Source organism: Hermetia illucens, chromosome 1, assembly GCF_905115235.1.
Source record: "Hermetia illucens chromosome 1, iHerIll2.2.curated.20191125, whole genome shotgun sequence".
In the NCBI taxonomy this organism is placed as follows: Eukaryota; Metazoa; Arthropoda; class Insecta; order Diptera; family Stratiomyidae; genus Hermetia; species Hermetia illucens.
In genome coordinates this window covers 169,156,495-169,183,986 of record NC_051849.1, presented here as the reverse complement: position 1 = coordinate 169,183,986, position 27,492 = coordinate 169,156,495, and the positions used below count along the sequence as shown (strand labels likewise).

General features: G+C 40.8%; 2 protein-coding genes across 2 annotated transcripts; both read right to left on the bottom strand.

Annotated features, from left to right (window-relative positions):
• Positions 1-1,530: 1,530 nt before the first annotated feature.
• On the bottom strand, positions 1,531-10,095 carry LOC119647156 (pancreatic triacylglycerol lipase-like). The gene is made up of 7 exons (XM_038047963.1): positions 10,002-10,095; positions 9,671-9,737; positions 9,370-9,613; positions 8,920-9,077; positions 8,642-8,856; positions 1,790-1,952; positions 1,531-1,727 (listed from the first exon to the last, which is right to left on the bottom strand). Exons 1-7 carry the CDS (start codon positions 10,033-10,035, stop codon positions 1,640-1,642), a joined length of 969 nt encoding a protein of 322 aa, XP_037903891.1. The 5' UTR covers positions 10,036-10,095; the 3' UTR covers positions 1,531-1,639.
• Positions 10,096-17,833: 7,738 nt separating this feature from the next.
• Positions 17,834-26,848, bottom strand: LOC119647154 (pancreatic triacylglycerol lipase-like). Its single transcript, XM_038047961.1, has 7 exons — positions 26,756-26,848; positions 19,305-19,371; positions 18,995-19,238; positions 18,715-18,872; positions 18,441-18,655; positions 18,140-18,302; positions 17,834-18,077 (listed from the first exon to the last, which is right to left on the bottom strand). Exons 1-7 carry the CDS (start codon positions 26,787-26,789, stop codon positions 17,957-17,959), a joined length of 1,002 nt encoding a protein of 333 aa, XP_037903889.1. The 5' UTR covers positions 26,790-26,848; the 3' UTR covers positions 17,834-17,956.
• Between the last annotated feature and the right edge of the window lie 644 nt (positions 26,849-27,492).

Genomic DNA, 27,492 nt, shown 5'->3' with positions numbered 1-27,492 from the left:
TTCTGCGCATACCTCTGTTATTCGCTCTAAGATGTTGGTTATGGAGACGAATAACCGTGGCAGCTGCTACGTAGATCAGGCTGTGAACCTCTGTAGCAGTAATCTCGCTAGCCAAACGATCAGCCAAAATTCTGTCAACGGCAGCAATGATGTTAGTAGTTGCCGAAGTAAATTTCAGTTTTGGGATCTTTGGCCTAGCGTCTGGGAGAATCTCAGCATACTCTGTGAATGCGACCTGGGATGCGGTCAAAGCCTCATTATAAATTGGGTCGACATCCCCAGTTACTAAGCTTCTCATGACTACTGGATTCATGGAGTGCCTTACAGGTGCAGTGCTTGTGTTACTCCTTTGATTACTCCGGTAACTTGATGACTCCAGCCCGAGCTCAAGTGAAACCTCTTGGAAGATTTGTTGCCTAGTTGGTAAGGCTACTCGGTTGTTATTCACTATCACCCTATATTGATTGACAACGTTCTGCTCCGGAACATGACCGGGAAGCGAGTTATTAACGCGTCATGGAGTCGATGTCTGCACCCTGATGGATTCCGTTTCAAATCCGTGACACGGTAATAGGCGCGGACGATAAATTCGTTAAGTTGGTTCGTCCAAACCATACGACGCCTAGGTCTCCCGTCCTTGGTGGTTGACGGCATAACCGCCAAAACATTCAAGGGCGAAGAGCCGCTCTGGTATTGTTGAACGACCCTTAACCGTGTTGGGTACTATCTTCGTGTCCCTGGGGTCCCATTAAAAGAATTTGAAATATTTTTTCCAATTCTGTTCCCACGAGTGTTGGGGAGGCAGTCAACCCTGCAACAGAGCCCCAATGTTGCAATGTCCCATGGTTACCTCCAAAGGTAGGAAAGGTATTTGGAGGGGAGCCGCTGAAATACAGTGTAACGTCACTGCAATTCATCCGATAGGCGCGTCGATCCCTTCACCCCGGATTACGGATTTGTTAAGGAGGTTTATTCCCCCTGAACGGGAAGAATCGGTAAAGGAGGGCGAACACAAAGGGAAACGTTCTGCTTGTCCGCGGCTACTTATTTACAAGATTAACTTGCGATATTCGTAGCTGACCCGGTGGGTCATGTCATTATCCGCAACCCATGACACGCACCTGGTCGCATGCAGCTCTGCGTTTGCAACTCAGGTGAGGATAAACCTGGTACGCCAGGCATATATATATATATATGGTCTACACAGCAAACCGGAATGCCCAATTTAGATTCATGCATATACATATTTGTTTGCTGCATGATCATAATATGTATTTCTCTCTTCAATATTTATTTCCGAATTTGGAAACACTTAAAGAGTTATTTTTAAGTTTTAATTATGTACCAATAAAGAAACGTATATCTAAAGTTCAAAATATAAGAAAAACCAAAACGTATAGCTTCCGGTTTCGCGACTTGTTTATTTCCTTATCTGATGCTTGACATCCGTAAGAGTAGCGGATTATTTTTTTAATGCTTAAGAATTTTCCCTACATATATGTTTTTCAAATAATAATTAAAAAGTCTACATTTCCTTCTGCGCGGCACAATTCCTTAGTTTTTTTTTCAGGATTTTTGCTTTTTATTCTCAATGATTTACATATAGAATGAAATTAAACAATTCAAATTTAAACCGATTTTAAATAATTTCTGTATACTTTGTTCCTGCTTCACCGCGTGCGAAAGGACTTTCGCTATTTGTTTGGAGAAAATAGGTTCCAGTTATACTGAAAATTAAAAAAAAAACCATTTAGTTAACACGGTATGATCATGTGAATTTCAGTCTTACTTAGTTGGACAATCGTTTCCCATAACTACACCCTCTTCTCTTCCAACATCTCCTTCTTTGAATGCACTCCAGTGCTTGGCCCTAACTGCATTGAACTGTTGAGTACCCTTTCGGGCGACGCTTTCAGCCCAAAATCTCCATGATCGCCAATGGCTGCAAAGGTCTAGAACAAAAATTATTTTTAAGGATCTTAACTTGTATTATCATAAAATATTCGTTTCACTTTTCCCGTTACTATTAAATTTGTCTAAAGCTGCCACATAGAAAATCGAGATAAAACAGTTAGTATGGATGTTCTTTTGAGATATTTTGAAATATTATTTTTAATTAAAATTCAAGGAAAAAAGGAAGGAATGTTTTAGTTTCTACACTTACTTTTCATTTACTTGAACATAATAAGGAAACTTAGTATAGGTAAGGGTGAAACAGAATGCATGACCAGTAGGAAAACTATTGGAGAACACATTCATGGTGTAGATTTTCATATACAATGAAGATACTTTTTGAAAACAAACGGTAATTAAGTTGACGCTTTTCCGTACAAATGTTGTTATTGTTAAGCTGCAGGCTACAATCAGCTCTTGTGGTAGATATCAACGAATTATTGGATAAAAAGTGGAAGTAGAAGAAAACATTTTGAGAGACAACAGAATTACTGTGGTCTATTCTGTCTGTGCTCTTTGCTCCCATAGAGGTAATATCATAGTTAAAATACTGGTAACATGTAGAGAGTGCGTTAGGTGAGTTATGCACTTAGATAAAGAAATTCTATAGTTAAAAAAACAGTGATATCCTTTCTCAAACATCTTGGCTATGCAGATGGCATCTCCTTGTACTTTGGTCTAAAATATGTTAATTTGAAATATAGACTCCTCCTAGCGTACGGGCCTAAAAGCAACGGAAGTGACAGTGAATAGGTCGCGAATTAAGAAGAAGTGACAATTGTTTCGCTGGCTCTGTTATGCAACGTAATCTATTTCGTAGAATAATCGACGTGTGGATCATGTTACAATTATTTGAGATGGAGCAGTGAGGGGAAAGTCCAGCTACACGGCGAATCGTGCGAAAACTGGATCCTAGGATGACTTGTAATGAGGCACCGCTAGCTTTACCAGTAATTTGAAGGCACCATTTATACGAGTGAAAATTTCGGTATCTAACTCATATTCCAGTAAGATATTATTGTTTCACGTTATTTGGGTTTGTCGGATGGTTTCTACTTGAAAAGATACACTAATCGTGTTTAAATATAAATTCAAACGAGTTTGATTACTTGTTCTGTCCTTGGTCGAAACCGAAAGATAAGGTCATCCATATATGTATTGAAGGATTTCAATGAGATCAGGGTAGGGTGGAGGTTTCGAACTATGAGTTGTTTCTGGAATGTGCTAACGCTCGTCGACAACAGTACCGAGGGTCCGCAGAATGGTGCACCCTCTAGACCTAACCGAAATAAAAAGTTGGGACTCTGACTGCAACAATAGATTTAGGAGTTGCCTCTTGGATGTATGTTGGGAGAGACGCCCTAGCACGAAACGAAACGGATAACCGCCTGATGGTTGCTTACGTTTGCTTGCATGTAGTGTCCGACACTTTTCGCATGGTTGGAGGGCTGCGACCCCTGAGTTCAACTTCAACCCCTTGTATGATCTAGTTGTTTCTCGACAGTCGGAGAGCTATCTCCCTGATCGGATGGCATATACATTGAATAACCCGCCTGAGAATATCGACGAGTATTAGGCTGCAAACAAAAAACCCTTATTCCCAGGCGCTGCGTAGGTCATCGTTACGTCCCGAAGAATCGTCATAAGATCTGGCTCACTGTGGAATCGTGCGAGTAGATCGATGAGCTCTGTTGGACGCTACGAATTATGTCGGGTGTGATGCGCTGGAACTCCTATACCAGATATCCAATCCGAGCAGAATCCCGAGAAGTTCAGTGTAGTGTGCACCATGACAAAAGGGAATTTGCTATTGTGCTGGTAAGGGAAACGGAAGATAATAATTTCAGATGTGTATACAATCATGAAAGAGCTTGTATGTGGTCGAAAACTTAGTCCTGTGGTGCTGCCAAGGACGTTAACGGTCGAGTTCTCATCCACGATGGCGAGCAACTGAAAAGCTGGTAAAATAACTTCACCAGGGTTCTTAACCGTATCACATTCGGTGAAGTTCGGCCTCATGTGGATGAGATGGATAGTCACCGTAACATGCGGATGCAGAAGAGAAATCATTTCGGCCATCAATGCATTCAAACGGAGTAAACCGGCTGGACTTGATAGTCTCCTGGCAGAGTCATTCATCGCTGCATCTGCAGTTGCTGGAGTTCTGCTACTTCCACTTGAGAATATGGGACTTTCCCCAGAGGGCGGAAGAAGAGAACCCATTTTGAGTGTGGCAATTGGATCTCTGCGTCCTCCCTGCCGTCGCAAACATGATAGCTAAAATAATTCTGCAATGCATTAAAAAAACATCTCGAAAGCGTGATCGACCGAGCGCAGGCTGGTTTCTGCTCCGGACTTTCCTGCATTGACCACACCACACACACACGCACAATACTACGGATCATTTTGGAATTCTAGAGAAACTAATAACTATTATTAGAACAACACCACGTTCTGTGTGCTGCTTTATCCGGAGGATATGGAAGAACCCAATGGACGTTTATATCTATTCTCAAACACCTCGCCTGCGCTGATGACATCAGCTCTCACCGGGTTTTGAACCTTGGGCAAACGGCTCTAGAATTGGAAAGAGAGGCAAGTATAGTTGGACAGAAGATAAAGACCAACAACATTAAGTTTCTCAGTCTGGCGGTTTGCCGAAGGTGACGTCTAACTGAATATTGTGCAACGTGCGACACATTAATAATGCTTTCCGCTTTCGCTGCCTTGTCTAAAATCTGGTAATGCTTTTTTCTCAACACCAAGCTTTCTGTTTTGCTATATGGGAATAGCATATAGAAAGTTAAATCCACTGTTACACAAAAGCTGCGTCGTCATCAGAGTACGCTGGCCTAATACTATCTCAAACGAAAAACTTGGTCGGCGCACTGGTCTGGCCCTCGTAAGCAATGTATTCGGCGAAGTGGCAGTGGATAGGTTACACATTAGGGAAGGGCGACAATTGCATTGGTGGTTACTCCATGCAGTGGAATCCACTTCCCCAAGAAGGTTGACGAGTGGATCGCACCAAATGCGGAAAATCGTGACGCACATTTCAGGTAACTGCAAGCGATGGGGTGTAGGTATGGTTAACGCACTGTATGAAAAAATGTGTGAAAATTATGTATACTTAAAGAATAGTTTTCAACGCCCTCAATGGACTCAGATCATTGTATCCTCGAGAAACATAGTTTAAAATTGGCTCTAGATGCCCTCTACTCTACTAGCATCGCTGGATAGATGCTATCCAAACTAGGCGTTTTGAAGTGTTTGAAGGAGGTCACTCTTCTAGTAGTGTTCCCTCCTTGCAATACTTCAGTGTTGAAAGGTTTGCAGAAACGGCTAATTCTCTTCCTCCCACGTCGGCCACCTGGTCTCACATGTGGTGTACTTGCAAACGAGTCTATACAGATTCAACCCTAGATTTCTATCCGGTGTCCTAAGAGAGTCAAACTTAGCCAAGTCATCTCTTTTAGGTACACAACACTACCTTACATTATACTTTAAAGTACATAGATACGCCTCGGGAGTTTTAGGAGCCCCTTATATTTGCGATGTGAGTTCCGGAAGTTTAATTAGTTTCCATCTTGTTGTTTTTGCAAGTGCGACTCAGAAGTCGTTTGGTTGATTTCCTAAGTTTTTGCGCTTTCGCCTCGATTAATAGGATAAGCTTCTTGAAGGCATTCAAAAAATGTGCGATTCAGAGTCTCTATTTGATACATCCATTCAGACTGATTTCAAACTTTATTGAATATTTGAATGGTGAGTTCGGCTTAAGAACCCTGAAATAACGTTTTCAAAAAAGCAAAGGCTGGATTCTGCATAAAGTATGTAAATGAAAGTAGTAGCTGAAACCCTTCATTTTACATTGTATTGGAAGCTTCCCTTTAAAAAGTTCCCATATATCCACCAAATTTCATTTGAATCGGTGTAGTGGTTTTAGAGAAAAGTGCCCCTAACTGCCAACAGACAGACAATAAGCCGATTTTAACAAGGTATGGTTTTGCACAAAACTTACTGATTGATCCTTGATATTTAAGAGTGGGTGCAGATATTACACTGAAAAGTGGTAATAATTTCACCCATTCATCAGGTTTGTATAGCTACGCTGATTTTTCTATATTGATTTCTAGGTTTTCATAATATTGGGGGAACAGGAAGTCCAGGAAGTGTGGAGAAGAGGACCATCTTATCAAAGACGACACTGGAAATTCACGGCGCATGTTGTGCAAAGAAAAAGGAAGTGGACTACCGGCACATTGCAGGTAGTGGAAGGCATTCCGTATAAAGGAGGGAGCGAAATCGTAGGGTTAATGAGGTTGATACAAACCAACCTCAACCATTGTGAGGCAGCTCAAGACTTGCTGTTGCAAGAAACAATGACATTCCAGGGTGGCGGCTCTGTAAGGTCAAAACTGAACGGCGCCTATATCTACAGCTGTTACTCTGCTACTAGTTCAACATTAGTGCAATATGAGGAGATGCTAGACGGCTTGGTGTTGGACGCTAGACGCGTGGGACTTGGATTGGAGAAGTCAAGTGACGAATACGAGGGACATTGTACTAGTCAACGTTGGATGTGTGCCCACCTTCCGACCCAGAGGGTTAGGCCCATTCGTCGATCTGACTCACCTCAGTACCTCGTTGGCGAGAAGGATGGTCTGCGGCTGTAGGGCTCAGCCACAGTGACCACCAGGTCATCTTTCTCGACATCAGAAACGGAGGAGGCGACAGTCAAATGAACAACAGAAATGGAAAAACCAAGATAGGTTCCTGGCGGCTTTAGAAGAAGTTCACGACCACAGTAGGAGACCAAACTACTGGTGGAACTAAGAAATATCGTGTATCGTTATTGCGAGCGAAGAGGTTTATCAGAGGATAAGAAGGAATTCAGAGTATCGGCAGTCGGAGAAAGAATATAGCGATCTTCGGAAGAGAACTATACGGGAAGCAGAATTGTAGCAAGGTAGAAAGCAAATAACTACACGGGAAAGTAAGCAGAATTGAGGTAAATACGAATTCATGGGGTGCTGCTTACAAGGTCGCAATGAACAATATTCCTGGACAAAAATCATCCCAAGTAACGTGCCCGCGGTTCTTGCTCAAAATAAACAAACAAACCTTTTCCCGAACAGGAAGCAAATGGATCTTGGCCAATGGTTCAGCAGGACGTCTTCTCAATCTCAGCGGTGGCCAAGGAGGAACTAAAAAAGAGTTGTGGACGAATTATGGAGAATAAGGCTCTGGCATTGGACAAAAATCCGAACAAAGCCCTGAAGTTGGCTGCTTACATCCGGCCCGCATGGTAAACTAGCACATTTGTGTCATGCATGATAGAAGAAATGTTTCCTCTCCAGCAGAAAAGTCTACTTCCGAAGCTACAAAACCCACCTGGTGCCCCCTCTTCATATCGCCCTATGAGTCTTTTAGACACTATAGGAAAAATTTTAGAGAGGGTGACATACAACAGGCCGTTTTGGTTCGTCGAGCTATCGAGTGGTCTATCGTAGCGGCAGTATAGGTTTCGGAGAGCGCGGTCCACGGTCAATGTAATAGCATTGGTCTTGAACCTAGCTCGGGAGGCATCGGGCGCTGGTAAGTGTTTATCAGGTTTATCAGGTTGGATTAAGGGTATTTCGGCTAAACCGGGTGTCCATGGTTACTCAGCTCGGATAGTCGGGAGTTACCTCTCAGAGAAACTTTTTTGGCACAAGATGAACGACGGGCCGAAGGAATATATTGTGACAGCAGGTGTTCCCGAAAGGGCTCCTGCAGGCAAAACAATACTGTCCAAATCCGGGTTGATAATTACTAGGTCGTTTCAAAATCCATCATTAGATACCTGGGGGTAATGATCGATGCCAACTTGAACTTCAGGGGGTACTTGGACTATGCGCGCAAGAAAACAGCAAAGGCTAGCTCATCTCTAACAAAGGCTAGAGTAACTGCGGGCTTCCGAAAAGCCACTAGGAAGGAGTTGTGCAGGAGAGCAGCAACGGTGAGATAATTCCAAAAAAAACGCGCTTAACCCATACACTGGTCCCGTGTATTGAGAGGTGGATCGAGCGAAAACACGGAGATTTGAATTACCACCTAACACAGTTCCTTACGGGACGTGGTGGAGACAGGAAGCACTTGCATCGCTTTGGATTGGAATAGAATGTCCCGGAGGCGCAGCTACATCCGATGGCCTGGAGCACGACGCCCTCAGCGCTGTTATTGGATCCGATAATTTCGTGAAGGAGATGCTGAAGTTGGAAGCAAATTGGAATGCGATAAATGCAACAGAAACTACGATACAGGAAAAGTTGCAGGAACTGGATCTAGCCCGGAAAGCCCGACGAACTTAGTCGTGCTAGTGTAAAGCCCTCCTCGCGAAGTAACATTTGACGACAGTGCCGCGGGTATATAAGTCGGTGTCTTTTTAGGATTTCCACCAAATCCTTATAACAACCAAACAACAATTATGTTGTTGAAAAATGTTGTAGAGGAAGTGCTTAGATCACAGGAGGAGTGAAATACCCATGTTGAAAGAAAGATTTGTTTGGGTGCTTAATAATTTGTAATAGATTGAGACTGAAAGGGAGAGACATGGTAAAATCAATGTACCTTTGTTTTAAGATTCCTATAAGAGTTTGATGTGATAGAGATTTGCATCTTTTCATAGTTTGTATTTAATAAAACTTACCATTGTCTGTAAGCAATTTTAAACCCCTACGAGGGCAGCCAGCCTGTAGAGATTTTCCGCCATTAGGCCAAAAATCTACAGTGCCTGAGTCCTCTGGAGCTCCATAACGCCAAGCATCTGTATGGATAATATCAACAAATTCTGCATCGTCATGTGTTATATGTTTTAAGAATAGACCATAAAATCCAGGGAATGCAGGGTCCAAAGCGGAGATTCTGAAAGTTGGAAAAACATGCTTCTTGAGGATTAAAAAAAAAATTGAATAAGATACTGCTCACCGCTTCAGAACTATCTTCCCTTCTGATTTGCTTCTCACTTCGCCTCCTATTCTGCCCACCATTTGACCTCCCAGTGAATGACCCACTAAGTGCAGCTTATTAACTTCCAGGCCGGCATTTATTATTTCAAGAATGATTGCTCCAAGTGCTTTTCCCAACTGCAATTGATTAAAAATAAAATATATATAAATGCGAATTAAACGCGATACAGAAATATGTACATATGCGTTCCGATTTTTGTTAATTTTTGGGGAGCCATTAAAAGCAAATACAAGCGTCAAATAATATTGATGGAGCTTTTTGAAACGGAAGCATCTTCCAAACAAATGTAGTTAGTTCAAGTGATGTGTTAAGAGTAATAAAGAAAAATTAACCCTCTCAGAAAAATATATAATATCAGGATCCAGTTTCCTATAATATGACTATTACAATTAACTACTAAATATGTACCCTGTTGACATTGATGACAGCATTAAGTAAATAATCTCCTGAAGCATCGTCGTGCCAATCCAGAGTAATAATGTTGTAATCGTCTCTTTGACGATAAGCATCCACGATCGTTTTCACGCTAACTGATGTTTGATTTTCTATGTATCCGTGCACGTAAATCACTGTCTTTTTCAAGTTATCGAAATGTAAACTATTTAGTAGTTTAGTACCGTCCGCTATGCTGAACACTTCAGATGAATCCGATCTGAAAAGTGGGTACTATCTGAATGTCAACGTAATTTTACTTGGCCACCCAATTTACCCATAATACAGAATAAATTTGTTCCGTTCCGTAATCGAAGAAGATTCAGATACATTTATAAGGACACCTGAGGAGGACGAATAAAATGAAATTGGTTTGTGTAAAAACATTGAATTCCCATTTTTCCATATTGAAAACTCCAACTTGAAAACTTAGCTAATGAAATTCTACTTGAAAATCTTAACTACTCAATTTTTGGTTGAATTATTTAGATTGCAAAACTTTATTTAGAGCACTAAAACTGAATTATTCTTTCAGATTATAAATAGTTGTTGGTAGTTTGTTTTTGTTTTAAATGTATGTTTAGTCAATATTGTTTGTTATTTAATACCAGCAATCAGAATAAAAATTAGATGCCACTCCATTTCTACGTAAACTGAAAGACTTTAAGACTAAGAATCATAACTGAAATTTCGACCAAAATCGGCTCGTTTTATACAGGGTTGATTCTAGATGACCTTCAAAACCGAGGCAATCTTTTCCCGATTACTGGCAGTGTTGTTTGAAAATTCTGCGAGACAATTCTGAAATTCGCCAGATAAAGATAAGCCAGTTTAGATTGCAGGAAACTGCAGCTTGGGTTTATATAAGATACATTTCTCATTTACTTTTATTCTATATAGTATTATGTATATTATTGTTCTCTAATCTACGCTCAATTAAAAATGTTTCCATAATTATAAAATAATGATTTTTCCTTGTACAGCAATACAATTTTTTACTTATCAGTATTGTAGAAATTTTATAAAAATGCTTTGGGTACAATATGAGTGTCGTTCCGAAAAATTGATAAGGTAAAGCAGAAGCAGAAGCGCTACGTTAATAAAAAAAAAACGAAATAATTAGTTATTTTACATTGATATTTCCATGAAGCCCTGAGTATATCATACCGTACATAAAAATTTCAAGGAGATATATTGTGGAATTGTAGCACTTAGACGACTTCCTGAATTAAAGTCCACCGCAAAAAGTGAAGAAATCTCTTGGCATTACTAGGGTATTATGGCTTCAATTAGAATATATTGTAGTTCATGCCTTGAATCTACATTCAACGAAATAAAAAATCATTATCCAATATTCGCCACGTAGGTCTTCCTTCCATTTTATTCTCTGATCTCCATTTGCTTTACTATTATACATTGCATGCTGGTCCCAAGCTCAAGTAATGGAGGAGGGTTTGAGGCAACGTACTTTGTACTATCCTCAGTAAAACAAAAATAAAATACTGAGACCAGGTAAAGAGATAAATAAAAATGCATCCAATGTTGTTACAAAATGATTGCAATGAGTCCTATGCTCTGGAGACATGCTAAGGCGTTCACCACAGTCGATGCGGCAGGACGGGTCCGGTCTTGTCGAAAAATGGGCAAAGGATCTTGACACACTGAAGCAGCGAGCAAAACAAATACCAGTCTGCACGTTAAATATTGGCACCCTCACTTGATAAACTGAGGAACTTGCAAGAACCCTTCGGAAAAGACCCACTGATATCTGTGCTCTACGAGAAACGCGATGGTCTGGTGGCAAACGTTGCGATTTAGAACACGAATGCAGTAAAAATGGCCATAGCCTCCTTTATTTTAGTAGTTCACACATTCAATACGATGTTGGCATTTCTATCTCCGGCGAATTCTGTGAAGCCATCAAAGAGGTCGAATAATTTCATGACCCGCTGATGAAGCGCACTATTATATCAACTGATTGCAATATTGACTTCTTCACCGTGTGCGCACCACAGACAAGTCAACAACAAGACAAGATTTTTGGTTTTGGAATGACGATGTTCAATTGAAGGTCCGTGAAAACAAATTCCACTATCAGAAGTTTCCCGATGATAAAATGCTGGCCATTTGCCAAATTTACAATAATGCTAACCGAGAAACAAAGCAATCGCCGTTACTCGAGCGGTCTACTACAAAGAACTTTGTGATAAACTGAACATCTGTGATAGCGACAGAGATTTATATAGACTTTTTAAAAGCTGACAACAACGCATACAAAATATCGAACACTTCTGTTGCCTTGATGACAAAAATTACACTTTGCTTACCGACCGACTGGTCGCGACGGATAGATGGAATATTTTGAATAGATTTCAACGGAAGAATTTCCTTATCCTCCTCTGCCACAAGCATTGCCGACATTTGGACCGACTTCAGTGGCGTTGACAGGTAATTCCACCTGTCGAGAAAGCAACAAAACGAATGATATCGGAGAAAGCAATAGGATCTGCCGACATGCCATCTGGCTTCTGAAAAGTGAAGCTGTGGCCCAGTGAATTTTTCAACCGGGCTGCTCAGGACGGCAGAACGCATCTGATTGGCAAGAAAGTACCATAGTGCCAATAATGAAAAGAAAGGAAAAAGAAATTACCGTCCGATCCGGTGGCTGTCGCATATTATGAAGACTTTTGAATGCATTGTTGATAACCGTATTCGCGAAATTGTTCAGATCACCGTGAATCAAACCGGATTTGTCGAAAACTATGGAGCTACTGATGCAATACACGTTACGCGGTTACTCATGGAGAAACACTGTGAGAAGCATCACTCTCTTGACATTGCATTTTTGGATCTAGAGAAAGCGTTTGACGGTGTGCCCACTAACACATCTGATATCCTCCACGGCAGCACCTAGTGCCAGGAGAACTCGTACGCTGGCTTAAATTGCTCTACCATGAAGATGAAGATGACGTCGAAGAACTTGGAAGGATCGCACCATGCAACATAGCCCCCGTTAGATCCATATAAAGCAGAATTTCTGTTGGCCGATTCCCATGAATCAGGCGCAGATCGGAGCCATTTAAATATCTCGGCTCGATGCCAACGGAGAACTGCGTTATGACATTGCTTTAAACATTAACGTAATTTGGATGAAGTGGCGTTTCACAGCTGATGTTCTTTGTGGTCGATGTATCAACGGACAACAACGGTCTACGACAAGGGGATGGCCTATCATGCGTCCTCTTTAACCTGGCCCTCGAGAAAGTGATCAGTGATGCTGAGGTAAATGCAAGAGGTACGAGCCCTTCAAGTCCACACAACTACTGGCCTATGCTGACGATATCGACATCATGGGAAGAACCACCCGAGACGTACAAACCGCCTTCATCCAGATCGAGCAGGCGGCTATCGGCGCGACATCTTGAGCTGTACATTAATGAAGGCAAGACAAAGTGTATGGTGGCAATGTCAACACCGAAGACGAATCAACCAATAACATCAAACCGCACTGGTCAAACACGAAGAAGAATAAAGATAGGAGAATACAACTTCGAGACCGTTGACAATTTCTCCTACCTACGGTCGAAAATCACAACCGATAACAGCTACGATGATGAAATCCGCACACGGTTGTTGTCAGCCAACAGAGCCTATTTCAGTTTATAAAGTCTGTTCCGCTCGAAAGGTCTCACCGTAGGGTCAAAGCTCTTACTGTACAAGACTATGATCTTGCCAGCCCTCATGTATTCCTCGAAAACTTGGGTTCTTAGCAAGGAAAAGTGGGAACTCTTGGCCGCGTTCGAGTGAAGAATCTTCCGAAGAATTTTTGGCCCCTTACATGAGGATGGACGATTCCGTAGCCTACATAACGACGAAATCTATGAGCGATACCATGACCGTCCGGTTGTGGATAGGCTCAATAGGTTACGGTGGGCGGGTCACTTAATCCGTTTGAATAAGGATGATCGCGCTCGGAAAGTCTATAAGGGCAATATCTATGGTAGAAAAAGAAGACGAGGCAGACCCTGCCTAAGATGGAGCGATGGCGTAGGTCAGGACGCCAAACAGCTTTTAGGGATATCGAATTGGTGGACCTCGGCGCAAAACCGGGATGTCTGGAGTTCCTTATTAAGGCAGGCCTAGACCGGATACCGGTTGTTGCGCCGTTGATGATGATGATCAACGGACGTCTTCAATTTAAAGTTCACCGCAATGTCATCCGCCCTGTCCTGTTGGCCGACTATAAAGAACAATGAAGAGCGTTTTGCAGTAATGGTGACGAAGATGCTCCATTGGACACGTCTTGATCATATCCGATGTTGGATTGCACCGATCGTAGATGAATTGCGAGAAAAGCGTCTTCAAAGGTATGGTCACCTAATTCGCCCTAAATAGAATTTTCTTGTGAATATTGGTCTGAACGTTGGGATCGATGATGAGCGACCACAAGGAGGTACCGAAACAACGGTTGCGGTTGTTACGCTGGATGGAGGTTTCTTTGGCCCTTTTCTAAATGCTTTTTCTCTATATCTTTTTAAAGTTTTGTGTTAAATAAAATGACTGTAGACCCTAGACGACGTCGACGATTACGTTTTCCTAATAAAAACTTGAATTGCAATAACGATCAATAATAAGGTAACTAACTTTACTTGTCGGTACGTTCTTTTAGTCGCTAAATGAAGCAGTATTTTCCGATTTTTGAGTTGGGTAGTTTTCGAAAGTGACTCCTGTCTCACTTTGAGTTCACACATTTTTACACCTCACCCGCCCATTTTACAATTTACGTCAAAACTAAAATCTGCCTTTGAAAATACTGATCGAGACTTTTCATTTGACACCCCACATTAAGTGAAAAAAATGTTTACATTCCCCTTGGCATGTGTCGGAGCCCCCTTTCAGCTCCACCTAAATTTATGTTCCTGGGTGGTTAGACCACAAGGGTGTCACATGTAAGATTGCGCTTCAAATCTCACTGGTGGCAGTGCAGTGTACCGTTATGATCTTGAATGAACTTGAACTTCAAGGCCTTGATCCAATTGGGTTGTTGCGCCAACGATTATTATTATTATTAAATTTATGTCACTTAGTGAATGTATGGAATTTCATAGTCTCCATATATGCACCAAATTTCGTTTGAATCGGTTTAGTTGTTTTGGAGAAGGAAGAGAGAGAGAGAAACTAGGACCAGCTTAGAAAGGTACTAATTAAGGCCTTCCATTTGATATATAACCTTTGGGGAAAAAAAATTTAAAAGCCCCTTTTTGTATGTATGGGGAACTCTCTTAAATTCGAGGTAGAATGATGTAACTCACTGTGTATGTGAGCATTCACAGTTCCGACCTTTCCACGGAATTTAGTGTCAATCGTTATAACAGTTTCCGAAAAAAATGCGTGTGACAAACATACAGATGAGTCAATATAAGTTCATTCACTTTTCTTTTCTTCAAGGATCTTAAAAAGGTAACATCCAGGGAAGAGATATGCACTGGCTTGAAACAACAATTAAAGTTGGAGGAATTCGGGAAAGAATCTATTGTGAGCCTAAGAAAAGATTATGATGGTACTTAAACGACCACACTCTGACTGCCAGTGGAAGCAGCGCAGAAGTTGTTGGCCGTGGAGAAAGTTCAGATTGGATGGGTTGTTTGCCGACTAAGGTAACAGATCTTTCTAAAGATATGTTTCAAATGCCTGGACTCTTCGCGAAGGCATACACTAGCGGCGTCGATCGGTCCGATTGATGTCGAAGGTGTGGGGAGAGAGATCATATTGCGAAGGACTGTAATAGGGACCCCAAATGCATTTAGTTTGAAAGAAAGGAGGTACGGGATAATCGGCATATTTCCAGGAATGCCCGGAATTTGGAAAGAAGTTAACTGCAGTAGAAAAATAAGGTTAATACAAATAAACCTCATTCATTGCAGCATACAGAATTTCCTTGCGCACACCATTTACGAATCCGCTATGGAGATTGCTATCATAAGTAAACCATACAGAAACCTTGACTTTGGTGTATGAGTCAAAAATTCGGCTGGTGGAGCGGCGATATGGGCGGGCAGTCGTCAAGCCATACAATATACCATGGGTATATATAGTGGTATTGCGTGGGCAAAAATAAGCGGTATATTCGTGTGCAACTGCTACGCCCCACTGAGCCTTACACTGCCTGAGTTTGAAGACCTGTTAGACGATCTTGTTCGCGACGCAAGGTAACGAGGTCCAAAGGTTGATGACTTTAATGTGTGGGCCGTCGATTGGGGTAGCAAAGAGAGTAACGCAAAAGGCGGTGCTTATTAGAAGCATTTGGATATAGTTCTGGCCAAAGAAGGTGATGTAAACACTTATCGGAAGGGGGGATCTGGTTCAATTGTAGATCTAGCTTTTATCAGCCCTGCTCTCGTGGTATATCCTGGCAAGTTAGCGAGGTCTTCACGAACAGCGACCACCAGGCAATCACCTTTGGACTAAAGATGGAGCTACAGGGCAGGAGACTCACACCCTGGGAACCCAAATCCAAAAAACACCACGATGGTCTGCAAAAGCGATTAATGAACAAACTTTAATGTAGGTGTGGCTAGACCTGTCAACCAAAGCACGCACCCCCACGGATGGAGCTCGCCATGGCACACAAAGCACCTCTAAAGCATGTGACGCATCGATGCCTAGGAGATGCTCATTTCCAACTAGAAGACCGAATTATTGGCAGAATAGAGAACTAACCAGACCTCGATCGATTTGCCACCGACTTGGACGAAAGTGTCAGAGGGCAATCGGTAGGATCAAACAAGGGCAAAAGGAAAAGTCTATAGACAGGCCCGCTAAAATCTCAAGCTAGCCATTCAGCGGAGTAAGAGGGAATGTTTTAAGGAGCTCTGTTCGGAAGCGGGTATAAATCTGTGGTGATTCGATCAATCATCAGATACAAGCTGATGGGGATCTGCGGCCGAATAGGCGACAACAAAGCCTCTAGTCTGTATGGCATACCGAACCGTCCTCCTATAGATCCATATGTCTCCTAGACACTATAAGGAAGCGGAGCGGGTAATTTATAATAGATTACTCCCAGTCGTCAAGAGCCAAGGAAGCCTTTCAGATCGGCAATATGGGTTCCGTAGAGCCAAATCAACCCATCAAAGTAGTTACTGGCTTGGTCAAAAATGCAATTCACGGAAGGGGTATTAATAGCAAATATTGTGTGGTGGTGACCATGGATGCGAGGAATGCATTCACTCGGCCAATTGGAACCTTATACGAAAGTCTTTGACGACGATTGGTGTTCGTACCTACCTCGCCGTTATTATCGATATCTACTTGCAAGAGCGGACACTCTGGTATAATACCGATGATGAACCCAAGAAGTACGTTCTCTCCGCGGGTGTCCCACAGGGCTCTGTATTGGGCCCACTACTGTGGAACATTATGTAAAATGATGTAGTTAACCTTCCGTTTCCGGAGGCGGTTACGGTGGTGGGTTACGCTGACGACATTGTACTAGCTGTAATTGCAAAGTATCTCGACGATGCTGGGTTGTACTTAAGTGAACCAATCATGCTGATAAGCCTTGGTTAGAGAGTGCTGGACTGGCAGTCGCGCTGTAAGAAAAATTACGCTAATATTAGAATTGCGAATCGTATCATCACTTCCAAATACTTGGAGTGATGATAGACGGAAAACTCAATTCAAAGCAGCACATAGAGCATACTTTTGAAAAAGCATCCACCACGGGTATGGCTTTGGCAAGGATGATGCTGAACGTAGAAGGGCGACCCATTTGCAGGCTGCCCATAACCATGGTGGTGAGTTTTATCTTGCTGTATGCATTCCCAGTTTGGCGAAAAGTGCTGCATCTTTTAGGCAATGCGTATAAACTGAGCTTGGTCTACAGAAAAACAGCCTTAAGGGTGTGCTCTGCCTTCAGGGTCCTATCAGATGATGCAGCATTCTTCACCTCGGGAATTATGGCGATTAATATCCTGGCAGACGAGATGATGAATATATATGTACAACATCAGGTCTATCTCTCCTTTATCACAGGTAAAAACAGTCGGAAGGGAGAGATTCATAAGCAGATGACAACAGCGATGGGACCATACAGAAAAGGACGTTGAACTTAAAGGCTGATTCCTTCCATCGGGGAGTGGCTGGAGAGAAAGCATGGCGACATTAATTATAATCTCATTCAGTTTTTCAACCGCCATGGAGAATGTCGTCAATACCTGTACAGGTTTAAATTGGACACCTTACCTGATTATCCAAACTGCGACGGGGTCCCAGAGGACCCAGCGCACGTATTCTTTCAATGTCCTAGGTTCACGGAAGAAAGGAGGAACATAGAGGAAACTCTAAGTGAAATACTATGCCCAGAAAATCATAGCTTGTGAGGAGGATTGGGATGCGATCAAGTCCAGTTTTACACAAAACCAAAAAATGAAACCAGAGGTTATGTTGCTTGAATTATATTACTGACTTTAAGAACTAAAATTTAATAATCACAAAATATATATGAACGTAAAAGTTCTGTTATAAGTTCATTCCGATTGATCATGAGTATACATAAAACCATCTAGTCTTCGAGTTCGTTTTCATCTACTGAATTTCCGTTATTACGATTGTAGTTAACACCTTTTTCTCCACGTGCAAATGGGCTTTCGCTATTGGTTTGCAAGTAATAAACACCGCTAATGCTGAAAATCAAAGAAATCAGTTTATATTGAAGGATATATACGGTGACAAAATGATATTATACTTTTCAGGACAATCGTTGCCCATAACCACATTTTGATCGTATTCAGCAACATTTCCTTTTTTGAAGGCCCCCCAGTTCGCCGCTTGGATAGCATTAAATTGGACAGTCGGCCGAGCAACACTTTCGGCCCAATATCGCCATGATCGCCAGGAGCTGCACAAATCTGTAGACAAATTGCAATTTTAATGTGCTTGGTCAAGTAATTATTGGTTACAATGTTCCGGATTTCTTGAAATGAATCCTTGCAGGATCAAACCATCTCATGGGGCATGAGCCACCTTTGCTAACAATACGTACTTACCATTTTCTGTCATGGGGATGTAATTCCTTCTAGGACATCCTGGTTGTACGGAATTTCCACCATTTGGCCAAAAGTCGACAGTGCCTGCATTTTCTGGAAAACCATAAAGGTAAGCGTCTGTGTGGATTATATCTACAAATTGCGCATCGTCTTTTGTGATATGACTGGTGAATGGACCATAGAACCCGGTAAACGACGGATCTAATGCGGTAATTCTAGGGGTAGGTCTAGCGTTATAGAAAGATTTTGCATTTTGAAAATGTTGAATGATTACCTCCTTAAGACGAGTTTTCTGCTCGATCTTCGTTTTAATCCTGCGCCAATTCTTCCTACCATTTGGCCCCCCAGCGAATATCCAACTAAATGAAGTCTATCACGATTAAGACCGGCTGCTATCATGTCTGCAATAACTTTAGAGAGAGTGTCTCCTAACTGTAATGAAATAATAGAGATGTGAGTATTGAAAAAATCAGAAAAATTCAGGAAATCATTTGATAAAGTTTTGGAAGTCTTCCCAGAATTCCTTTGAAATTCTGGCTATCATATGTATTTACCCTCATCACATTAGCAACAGCATTGAGAAGATACTCTCCAGATGCATCTTCCTTCCAGTCTAGAGCGATGATATTATAATCATCTCTTTGAAGGTAAGCGCTCACGACAGTTTTGACGCTAACTGATGTTTGGTCTTCGTTATTGCCATGAATATAAATGACGGTCTTTTTTGATTGATCGAAATTCGGGCTAGATAAAATATCGACAGCATTTGATAGCGGGAACACTTCGGAAGAATCTCGTCTAAAGAAAGTACAAAATTCAAATGATCAGCTGATTATTGGGCTGGAATTTTTTTATGATATCTACCCGTAGTAAAGAACAAATTTATTTCGTTCCAGTAAGGGCGCGGCTTGGGTTATCTCCAAGCAAATGGCTGAAAATAGAAAGCAAAGTTAGACAAGTTAGAAAAGTTGAGCTACTGAAAAAATACGTCAGGATATCAAAGTTCTCTTTCACATCTTAACTTGGATTACTTAGTAACCTTAATCGAACCATCCACACCATATGTAACATAAGAAGTGGGAGTCACTTCTATTCACGAGCATGGGAGCAAATTTAATTTTCTAATGATGTTTTACTTTTCGTTCATTTCATGCAATGTCTGAATCTTATAATTCGTCATATTAGTCATGGGTGAATGGGTTCGAAGGGGTGAATGAGTTCAGTTACACAAGGTATAGTCCCTAATCGCCTTTAACTGGCAAAGGCCAGTGATGACCCTGGTCCAGGTCTGGATCAAGTCGACTCACACCTCCGAGTGGCAGCTCTGGATAACCATTTGACAACTGTCGTGTGGTTGACAAACGTGAGCGGCGTCCCAGCGCACACTCTAGTACAGAGACCGCTGAACCTGGCACGAGGTATAAATTGCACCCACCCATTTGCAATCGAACAAAACAATGGAGTATATACCGTAGGTGGCAGACCAGTTGTACTGAAAAGTCCACCCTTTCATTAGGTCGGTCCTACCCATTCAGGGGAGGACCTTTTATAAGATCATCACCATCAATCAAAAACGTATCAAAGTTATGGCTAGGGGAGTCCCCCCAATGTACCAAAAAGACGACATTGTAGAAGACTTACGGTTACGGTTCATGGTTACGTTCGACAATAGTGAGGAGCCAAACAAAATTCACAACTTAAGAGTTATATATAATATGGAAACCAAAATAGAAGCACTGAGAAAAGCCAGCGACCTACTACCCCAGCGCAAAAGTTGCGAGGGTTTCAATCACACTCAAAGGTATTGTAATAGACATCCAAGCTGTGTGAAATGTGTTGGTGACCATGAATCTTCAAAGTGTCCATACAACAGAGCTTCTCCGGTAAAATGTGTAAATTGTAAGGGCAATATGTAACCAATTAGAGAGTCTATGAAGTAGCGAAAGAATTACAGAAGCTAAGACGTAAAGAACCGATACCGTCAAAGTTGGCTGTTCCCGAAAAATGACAGACTGAGCCACGCAAAACCAACCCAACGTCTGTTGTTAGATCCAAGAAAATAACATATTCGCAAGTGCAACAGCGCCTACAGAAGTTGGAAATATCTCTGAAAAGATAGATGTATGCTTTATCTCAGAAAGCTATCTCACGGGGTCTACGAACGCTAAACTCCGTGGCTTTTGCTCATATCATGCAGCATATTCCAGTCAACAAGTCAGAGAGGAGACTGCAATCTTCGCTAAAGAGTGCATCAGACACAACGAAGAACAGAAAATTGAAGATGAAAAAATGCGGTTTGTGACTATTGGTGTACAACTATTTAACAGATTTGTGAAGATCTCTTCAATATACAGTCCGCTCCGATCCGGTGTTAAAATAGAAGATTTCGCTCGGCTTTTCCAGTTCATCGGAAGCTCCATCATTTTAAGAGGCGACTTTAACGCAAAAAATAGATTCTGGGGATCTATAATAGGTTAACAATATCTCGAGGCAAGGCAAAGTGCAATTTCCACTCCAGCTGGCCAACTGATGGAACAAAAACATCCGATGGCATTGATTTCTTCGTAACTAAGGATATTTTTTTAGACGAATACATCGATGTTGTAAAATGAAAATATAATGTCCGATCACTCGTCTCTTATGATGCTGGTCAGCAAAAAATTGAGCAGAAAAGGCTATCCTCCCAGGCTAATTAATAGACAAACAAAGTGGGCGTGTCCAGATAGCTGAGTGGTTAGAGCACAAAGCTGTCGAACGGTAGGTCGCGGTTCAATTCTCACTGGTGGCACTGGAATTTGTATCGTGATTTGACGTCAGATGCCAGTAATTTCAGCTGTGAATGAGTACCTGAGTCAAATCGGGGTAATCATCTCGGGCGAGTGTACTGCTCAGCGTACTGTAGTGTACCGTTACTGCTTTGAATGAAGTCGAACACCATGGACAGGATTCAAAAAGCACATCCAAGAAAACATCTACATAAATGGCCAAATCAACATTCCTTATCAACTCAAGAAGGACATCGATCTGCTAACAATAAACATACAACAGGCACCCCTACTCATCGTGGACTGAATAAAAAATAGCGAACTAATTGCGGAAAAAAGTAGAGCTCGCAAAGAAGCCGCACTACGGAAAGGAAAAACACCCTAAACTTTCTGACAAACAAGCTGAAGGGCCCTAATTAACAAATATGCAAACGGCTCCTTAAGCAGATGTGTCTCTAATTTTGCAACACAAAAAGACGTAGCCTACTCTCTGTGGAAGGCCGCGAAAGATCTAAGAAGGCCCAAATAAGAAATTAAACAAGGAAACGGGCAATGGGTTCGTTCAGATCGTGAAGCATCTAGAGAGTACCTTCGACAACAAGCTGCTAATTCATAAGCAAATCCTAAAGCCCACGTGGATGTAAGGCATCTAGTTCTGGGGCTGTGCCAAAGAATCAAACCTGAAGGTAAGAAAACCGTTCCAAAATAAAGTGCTTAGAAACATAGTGGACGCTCACTGGTTCATTCGTAATGAGGATCTGTATAGGGACCTGAAAGTACAATTGGTGAGTGAAGTAATTAAAGACTAAACAATTAAACATAGCCACCGACTAGGATCACAAGGAGAATAACAAAATCTGAAGTCTGAAATTATCGCTGATATAATGACACGACTGAAAAGAGACATAAAGGAATTCTAAAGATATAAGCTACTGAGGAACAGCTAGTTCCTCAGCGAAACCAACCAAAGTGCTGAGGTGGACCGCAAGCTCTTCTCCCAATAAAAACCAAACTTAAATATGCAAAGAAAACTGGTGGATGGGGAAATCTCAGCCGTAGCTTGGCGAGATGTGGTTTTAGTGGGTAAAAATCCCACACACAGGTTAATCTTTTGAAGATTTCCACCTCATAGAAAAAAGTTAGTCAGTGCGTCTCTACATCTCTCTATCTCTCTCGCCCAGGTTTTGTGATGTCATTGGTTAAAATGGCCTACAGTTTGTATGGTTATTGTGATTACTTATGTAAGGCAAATCATGCTAGTTTCTGACAATATATTTCCGCTACCTTTAGGTGTTCAAGAGAAGGCTGCACACTTTCTAAATTACTCTGTGTTTCTTAGCCTAGAGACTCTCGTTGAAATGTCGGAGGTAGGTGTTGATGAATTCTTGTTCATCAGTTGGAATGTCTATGACGGACTCCGCCACGTTTGGAGGTTTCATTTCAGGTAGGGGCTACTCAAAATTTCTAATTCATATTCAGCGAATTACCTCGATGAATATAAGGTAGAAGGTTCTCGTAATTCGTTATCTCTGTAACTATTTTACCTTCAATGTCGGCGAAGAGGCCACTTTTATTACACACATTCAAAAGGCTACTCTTGAACCCGTTGTTCATCGTGGTCCTGATGTTTCCGCTTTCCAACTCACGAGGATCTTAATTCTCATTACTTATTTTCACAATATTTGTTTGTCAATGCCTTTAACTTTAAAATCACCCATCCTTCTCCTTCGATGGGGTTACAGTTTAATTTGGAGTTTAATCTGTTTGGTGCATCGATTTAATTCTTCATGGGTTTTGCGGCTTCTTCTTTCAGTTCGAACAATTAACTGAGTATCTGGATTAATATAATAGTTTCCCTGCACACCGACTGTGGATATGCTAGTAGAAGAGTATTGTGAATTTATTCTGCAAATAAGTTGTTAGGAATCCTTGAGTCCAGCATTCGTTTGATGTTGGCAATTAATTGTAGCCTTCAGTACTAGATCAAAGTTAATGCCGGCCGAATAGTAAAAAGTTGATGCAGTTCATAGATGCATTGTATGTGACCTGCTCGATCCTTGAGAGGATATAAGACATCAAAATACATGGTTTTCTTTTTATATTTGATTTTCAATGAGGGTGTGCTTTATGTTTCTTATTAACATATTTTATGCTGCGCAAATGACATGTCTACTACAGTGAGAAAACAGAAAAACGAACCCAACTTGATGAATAAAGCGTAAAAGGTCGAAACCCTAACGTTCAACGTTCTCCCATACAGAGAGTGGTTGCGAAGCAAATGGTAGGATCACTTAATACATATATCGGTCGCTGCACAGCCTGGAGTGCATTTCAGAGTCGAAACGGCATTATCATCAACTGATTCACCCTAGAATTATGAAGGCTTCTTTATCCTTCGACTATTGATCAAGCAATATCCACCAGAATGCATTCTACAAATCTACACTTATCAGAAATCTAACCTAGGAAAGACAACTGAAAATAGATTCACAAGATTTGGAGTGATGATTGCATGCCACAGACTTGGTTTTGGGGAGCTGGGATGCTGGGAAATCACTTCGCTTGATGGATTGGTTAGTACCATTTAAGAGTACTGTCAAGGTTATTTTTCATAAAATCTCAAGCTTTAGGTAGGAAAAACTGCGACAAAACGTGTAGATTATTGACATTCATCCTTAATGAAGTAAATGGAAAGTGAAAATGTTTTGTGGATGTGCACTTGGGCCCAAAAGTCAACATCAAGGTGTATGATTTAGGTTAATGAAACGATAAAAAACAAAACCTCAGTATTTGTATCAAACAAATATAATTAATTTGAGATGTTATTATCGATTAAACAGATGAAACAATCAATTTTCTATTTGAAGTCATAAACATTTTATTTTCACAGAAAAGAGCACAGAGCCTATATAGAAGATTTCTCTTCGAATTTCTATCATTTGCAGTCACTTGTCTTAATATCAGTGGGTGGCTTCCCCACTTTTACTTTTCGTTAAAAATAATCATTTCTCGAAATACTCTTAAGCAACGTAATATGGTTCGTTTGTCAGTTAATTTCAAGAGTCGTATACCAAAAACTGGAACCGCTGAGCAAGAAGAATACACACCCGGCGTATTGCTTGAAATTGTGTGGTGGAAAGAAATCATTCCGCATGTTCAACCTGGTTCGGTACGAGCGCGAGAGAAATTCTGTTCATTGGCTCTGGTTTTCGTGTTGTGTATGCGATGCATTGCATTGGTGCTCTGCCACGTGGTGGTGAACACAGCTGTTTATGGCTTGGCACACGGGATGGAGAAACACACAAAAGAAAACCATTTTGATGCCACCGCCGCCCACCCTGCCCCGTGAAAACGCAATGACCTTCAGTGCCCCCTAAACACTTGATTTAATCGTTCTTGGTGTTAAGAAGGCATTAAGGATAACAGCGTATCAGTTCGTCGGTCTAAGAAAGTAAAAGACCTAGGAATACACAGAAGGTTCATTTGGACGGGACATATTGAAGCCAAAAGGATCTAGGTCAATAAATTTTCCAAGTAGCACTTGGAATTAAAAGTGTTGATACACAAAGCAGCGATAAAGTAAATTTTTTTTTTCGAGAAGAACCATTCCTTCCACATCGTAATACGTTAGAAGCTTCAACATTTACTGTAATTTGAAGATCTTCCCATTAAAGACGAATTTAATCAGCTAAAGTGAGTATATTTTGATAAACTCGTTACTTATTGAAATGTCCTTATCAGAAACCTGTCAAACAAAATCCCTGTCATGAAAATGTTCTAACAAAACTAAAATAATTCAGTGGTGTCCCCGAATGATGGACAGAATATAGACTGTTATTTTTTGATAACTTTTTGTTATTTTCTATGGAAAAAAGGTAGATTTTGCTGAAATAATCGACAATGACTTTAGTGCTCCCAGTCCATCCTTAGTGGGGTATAGGGCATCCATACAGTCAGCGTGTGCTTCAGTTTCATCATTACCCTTAAGGCTGCAAGCCACCGTAACAAACACAATGCGAACAAAACGCCAGGGTTCGAACCCAGAGCAAAAGATTGGGAGGCTCTACCCCCTCAATCATTGTGCCGTCCAGAAATCTTCAAAGTAACTGTAAAAGACATAACCGTGATGTGATCGTAATCAAATTTTCCAAAAACCTCACCCTAAAGCAAAGCTAAAAGCCAATATGCTATTTCGAAAATAGTTGACCTAAGCCAATAGTAACACAAATTTAATCTAATAAAGAGAAGTGTAATCAAAATTTACAAAATTAATCATTATTTATTCACTTGCTTCGCGACAAAGAGCAAAGGAAGTGTAGCAGTTCCCGAAACTTAAACGCAAAGAACTCCCATTAAACATAAAGGCAATAACATAACTTCCAAATAACTCGGATTATAAATACTCTTCAAGTTCTAGTCACAAAGGCCTACACATCTAAAGACTTTTAGAAGGCAATTAGACAAACGTGAAAATTACACTTTTCTGTAGTATGCTGAAGAAGGAAAGGACTGGAAATTCGATTTTACTTTATCGGGTAGTAACTACTGCACGGGATAGAATTGGTTTGATGAGGCAAATCGGGTAGGAAATGAAAGCCTTCGGAGATGAATACTTCCGCACGCCCATCTCAGTCTGGAAAACTGTTTCCGCGACTCGTGTCAACCCAATTCATCAGTCTAAAGGGAAGCTTGAAACCATAGGTTACTTCCAAGAGTCTCATCATCCTGAAAATCACTGGTTTTGAGCCCTACGTTGGGCGTCATTTGTAGAAAAACTGAAGACCTGTCTATGTATTGAATATTTCTTATTATTTGAGGACCAATTTTTCCTCCTCACACCTCAGAAAAACTCACTATATTATATATTATATTTTAATTTATTAATAATAATAATAATAATCGTTGGCACAACAATCCATATTGGATCAGGGCCTTGAAGTGTGTTAGAGCACTTCATTCAAGACCGTAACGGTACACTACGAAGCACTGTAGGAGGCAATGTGGTCAGCATTACGCTCGCCCGAGATTATTACCCTGATTTGACTCAGGTACTCATTCACAGCTGAGTCGACTGGTATCCGACATCAAATCACGATACAAATCCCACTGCCGCCAGCGAGATTTGAACCGCGACCTTCCGTACGACAGCCTTGTGCTCTAACCACTCAGCTATCCAGACACAATTAATTTATTAGGACTATAAATAGGTGAGGTAAAAATGGGGTGGGATTCCAAAAGCCGCAATTAGTTCCAACGAACCCTAATACAAAACTTTAATACACCCATTACGCAAGTTTTTTGAAAGCACATTTGTTAAACCTTCAACGGCAACAAGTGTAGATTGTCATTTCTAATTGGCACAAATTTGGGGATACGGACAGAAAACGCAAAGTGAAAATCACAATTATTGAAAAAATTGGTTTCAAAATTATAATATCAACCACTTTAGGGAAAACATCTACACATTTTCAAGAGATCGGACCTTTATGAAGCAGATCATTTGGAAAATCAAAATATATTGTAACTAAAGCAATTTGAAAAGGAACTTACCTATAGAAACTAGAAAAGTTAAACACCACCGCATTGTTATTTAAATAATTGAATTTCACTAAAGTAACTATCTAGTATAAATTCAAACTAAGATTATAATCACGGTTTGCATGCTTTTATAGAAAATTAGTACTGACATTGCAATTTAATATCAGCATCAATTTTGTTTTGAAAATTGCCTCATAGACGGTAATCTGTTATAACGAGTTAAATCAATGATCTTTATTATCGGTTGGCTTGCACAATTTTTGATAAACAGTTCATTCATCCTACATAGGAAAACAGTCAAGTTTGTTTCAATCACATTGTATAACAATGAAGTATATTTGTGATTTATAGAACTCCTTTGTAAGCAACCTCGTAGCCCCTTGGGCAAAAATCTAAGCATCTGTGACTTTTTCTATAATCTGTCAACAACGAATCAATGAACTTCTAGGGACCTTCACACAAGTCATTATACACTATTTAAGAGTTAAATATTAAATTCTATCATATGAAAGCATAACTAACTGTTAGTTTATTGAATTTTTATTCTCTTGCAAATGTAAGGTATCTATATTTAGAGAAAAAGCAATTAAAGAAATGGACGAATAAACATCCATGATCGCAGTGAAGATTCGGCCTAGGAGTCGATATCTGCTCAAGTAAAGTTAATGAATGAATTAAATTTAATATAAGGAAATCTGGACAGCCTTCAGAAGAGAAAAAACAATGTGTAGTAACCGGATGTGACCAAA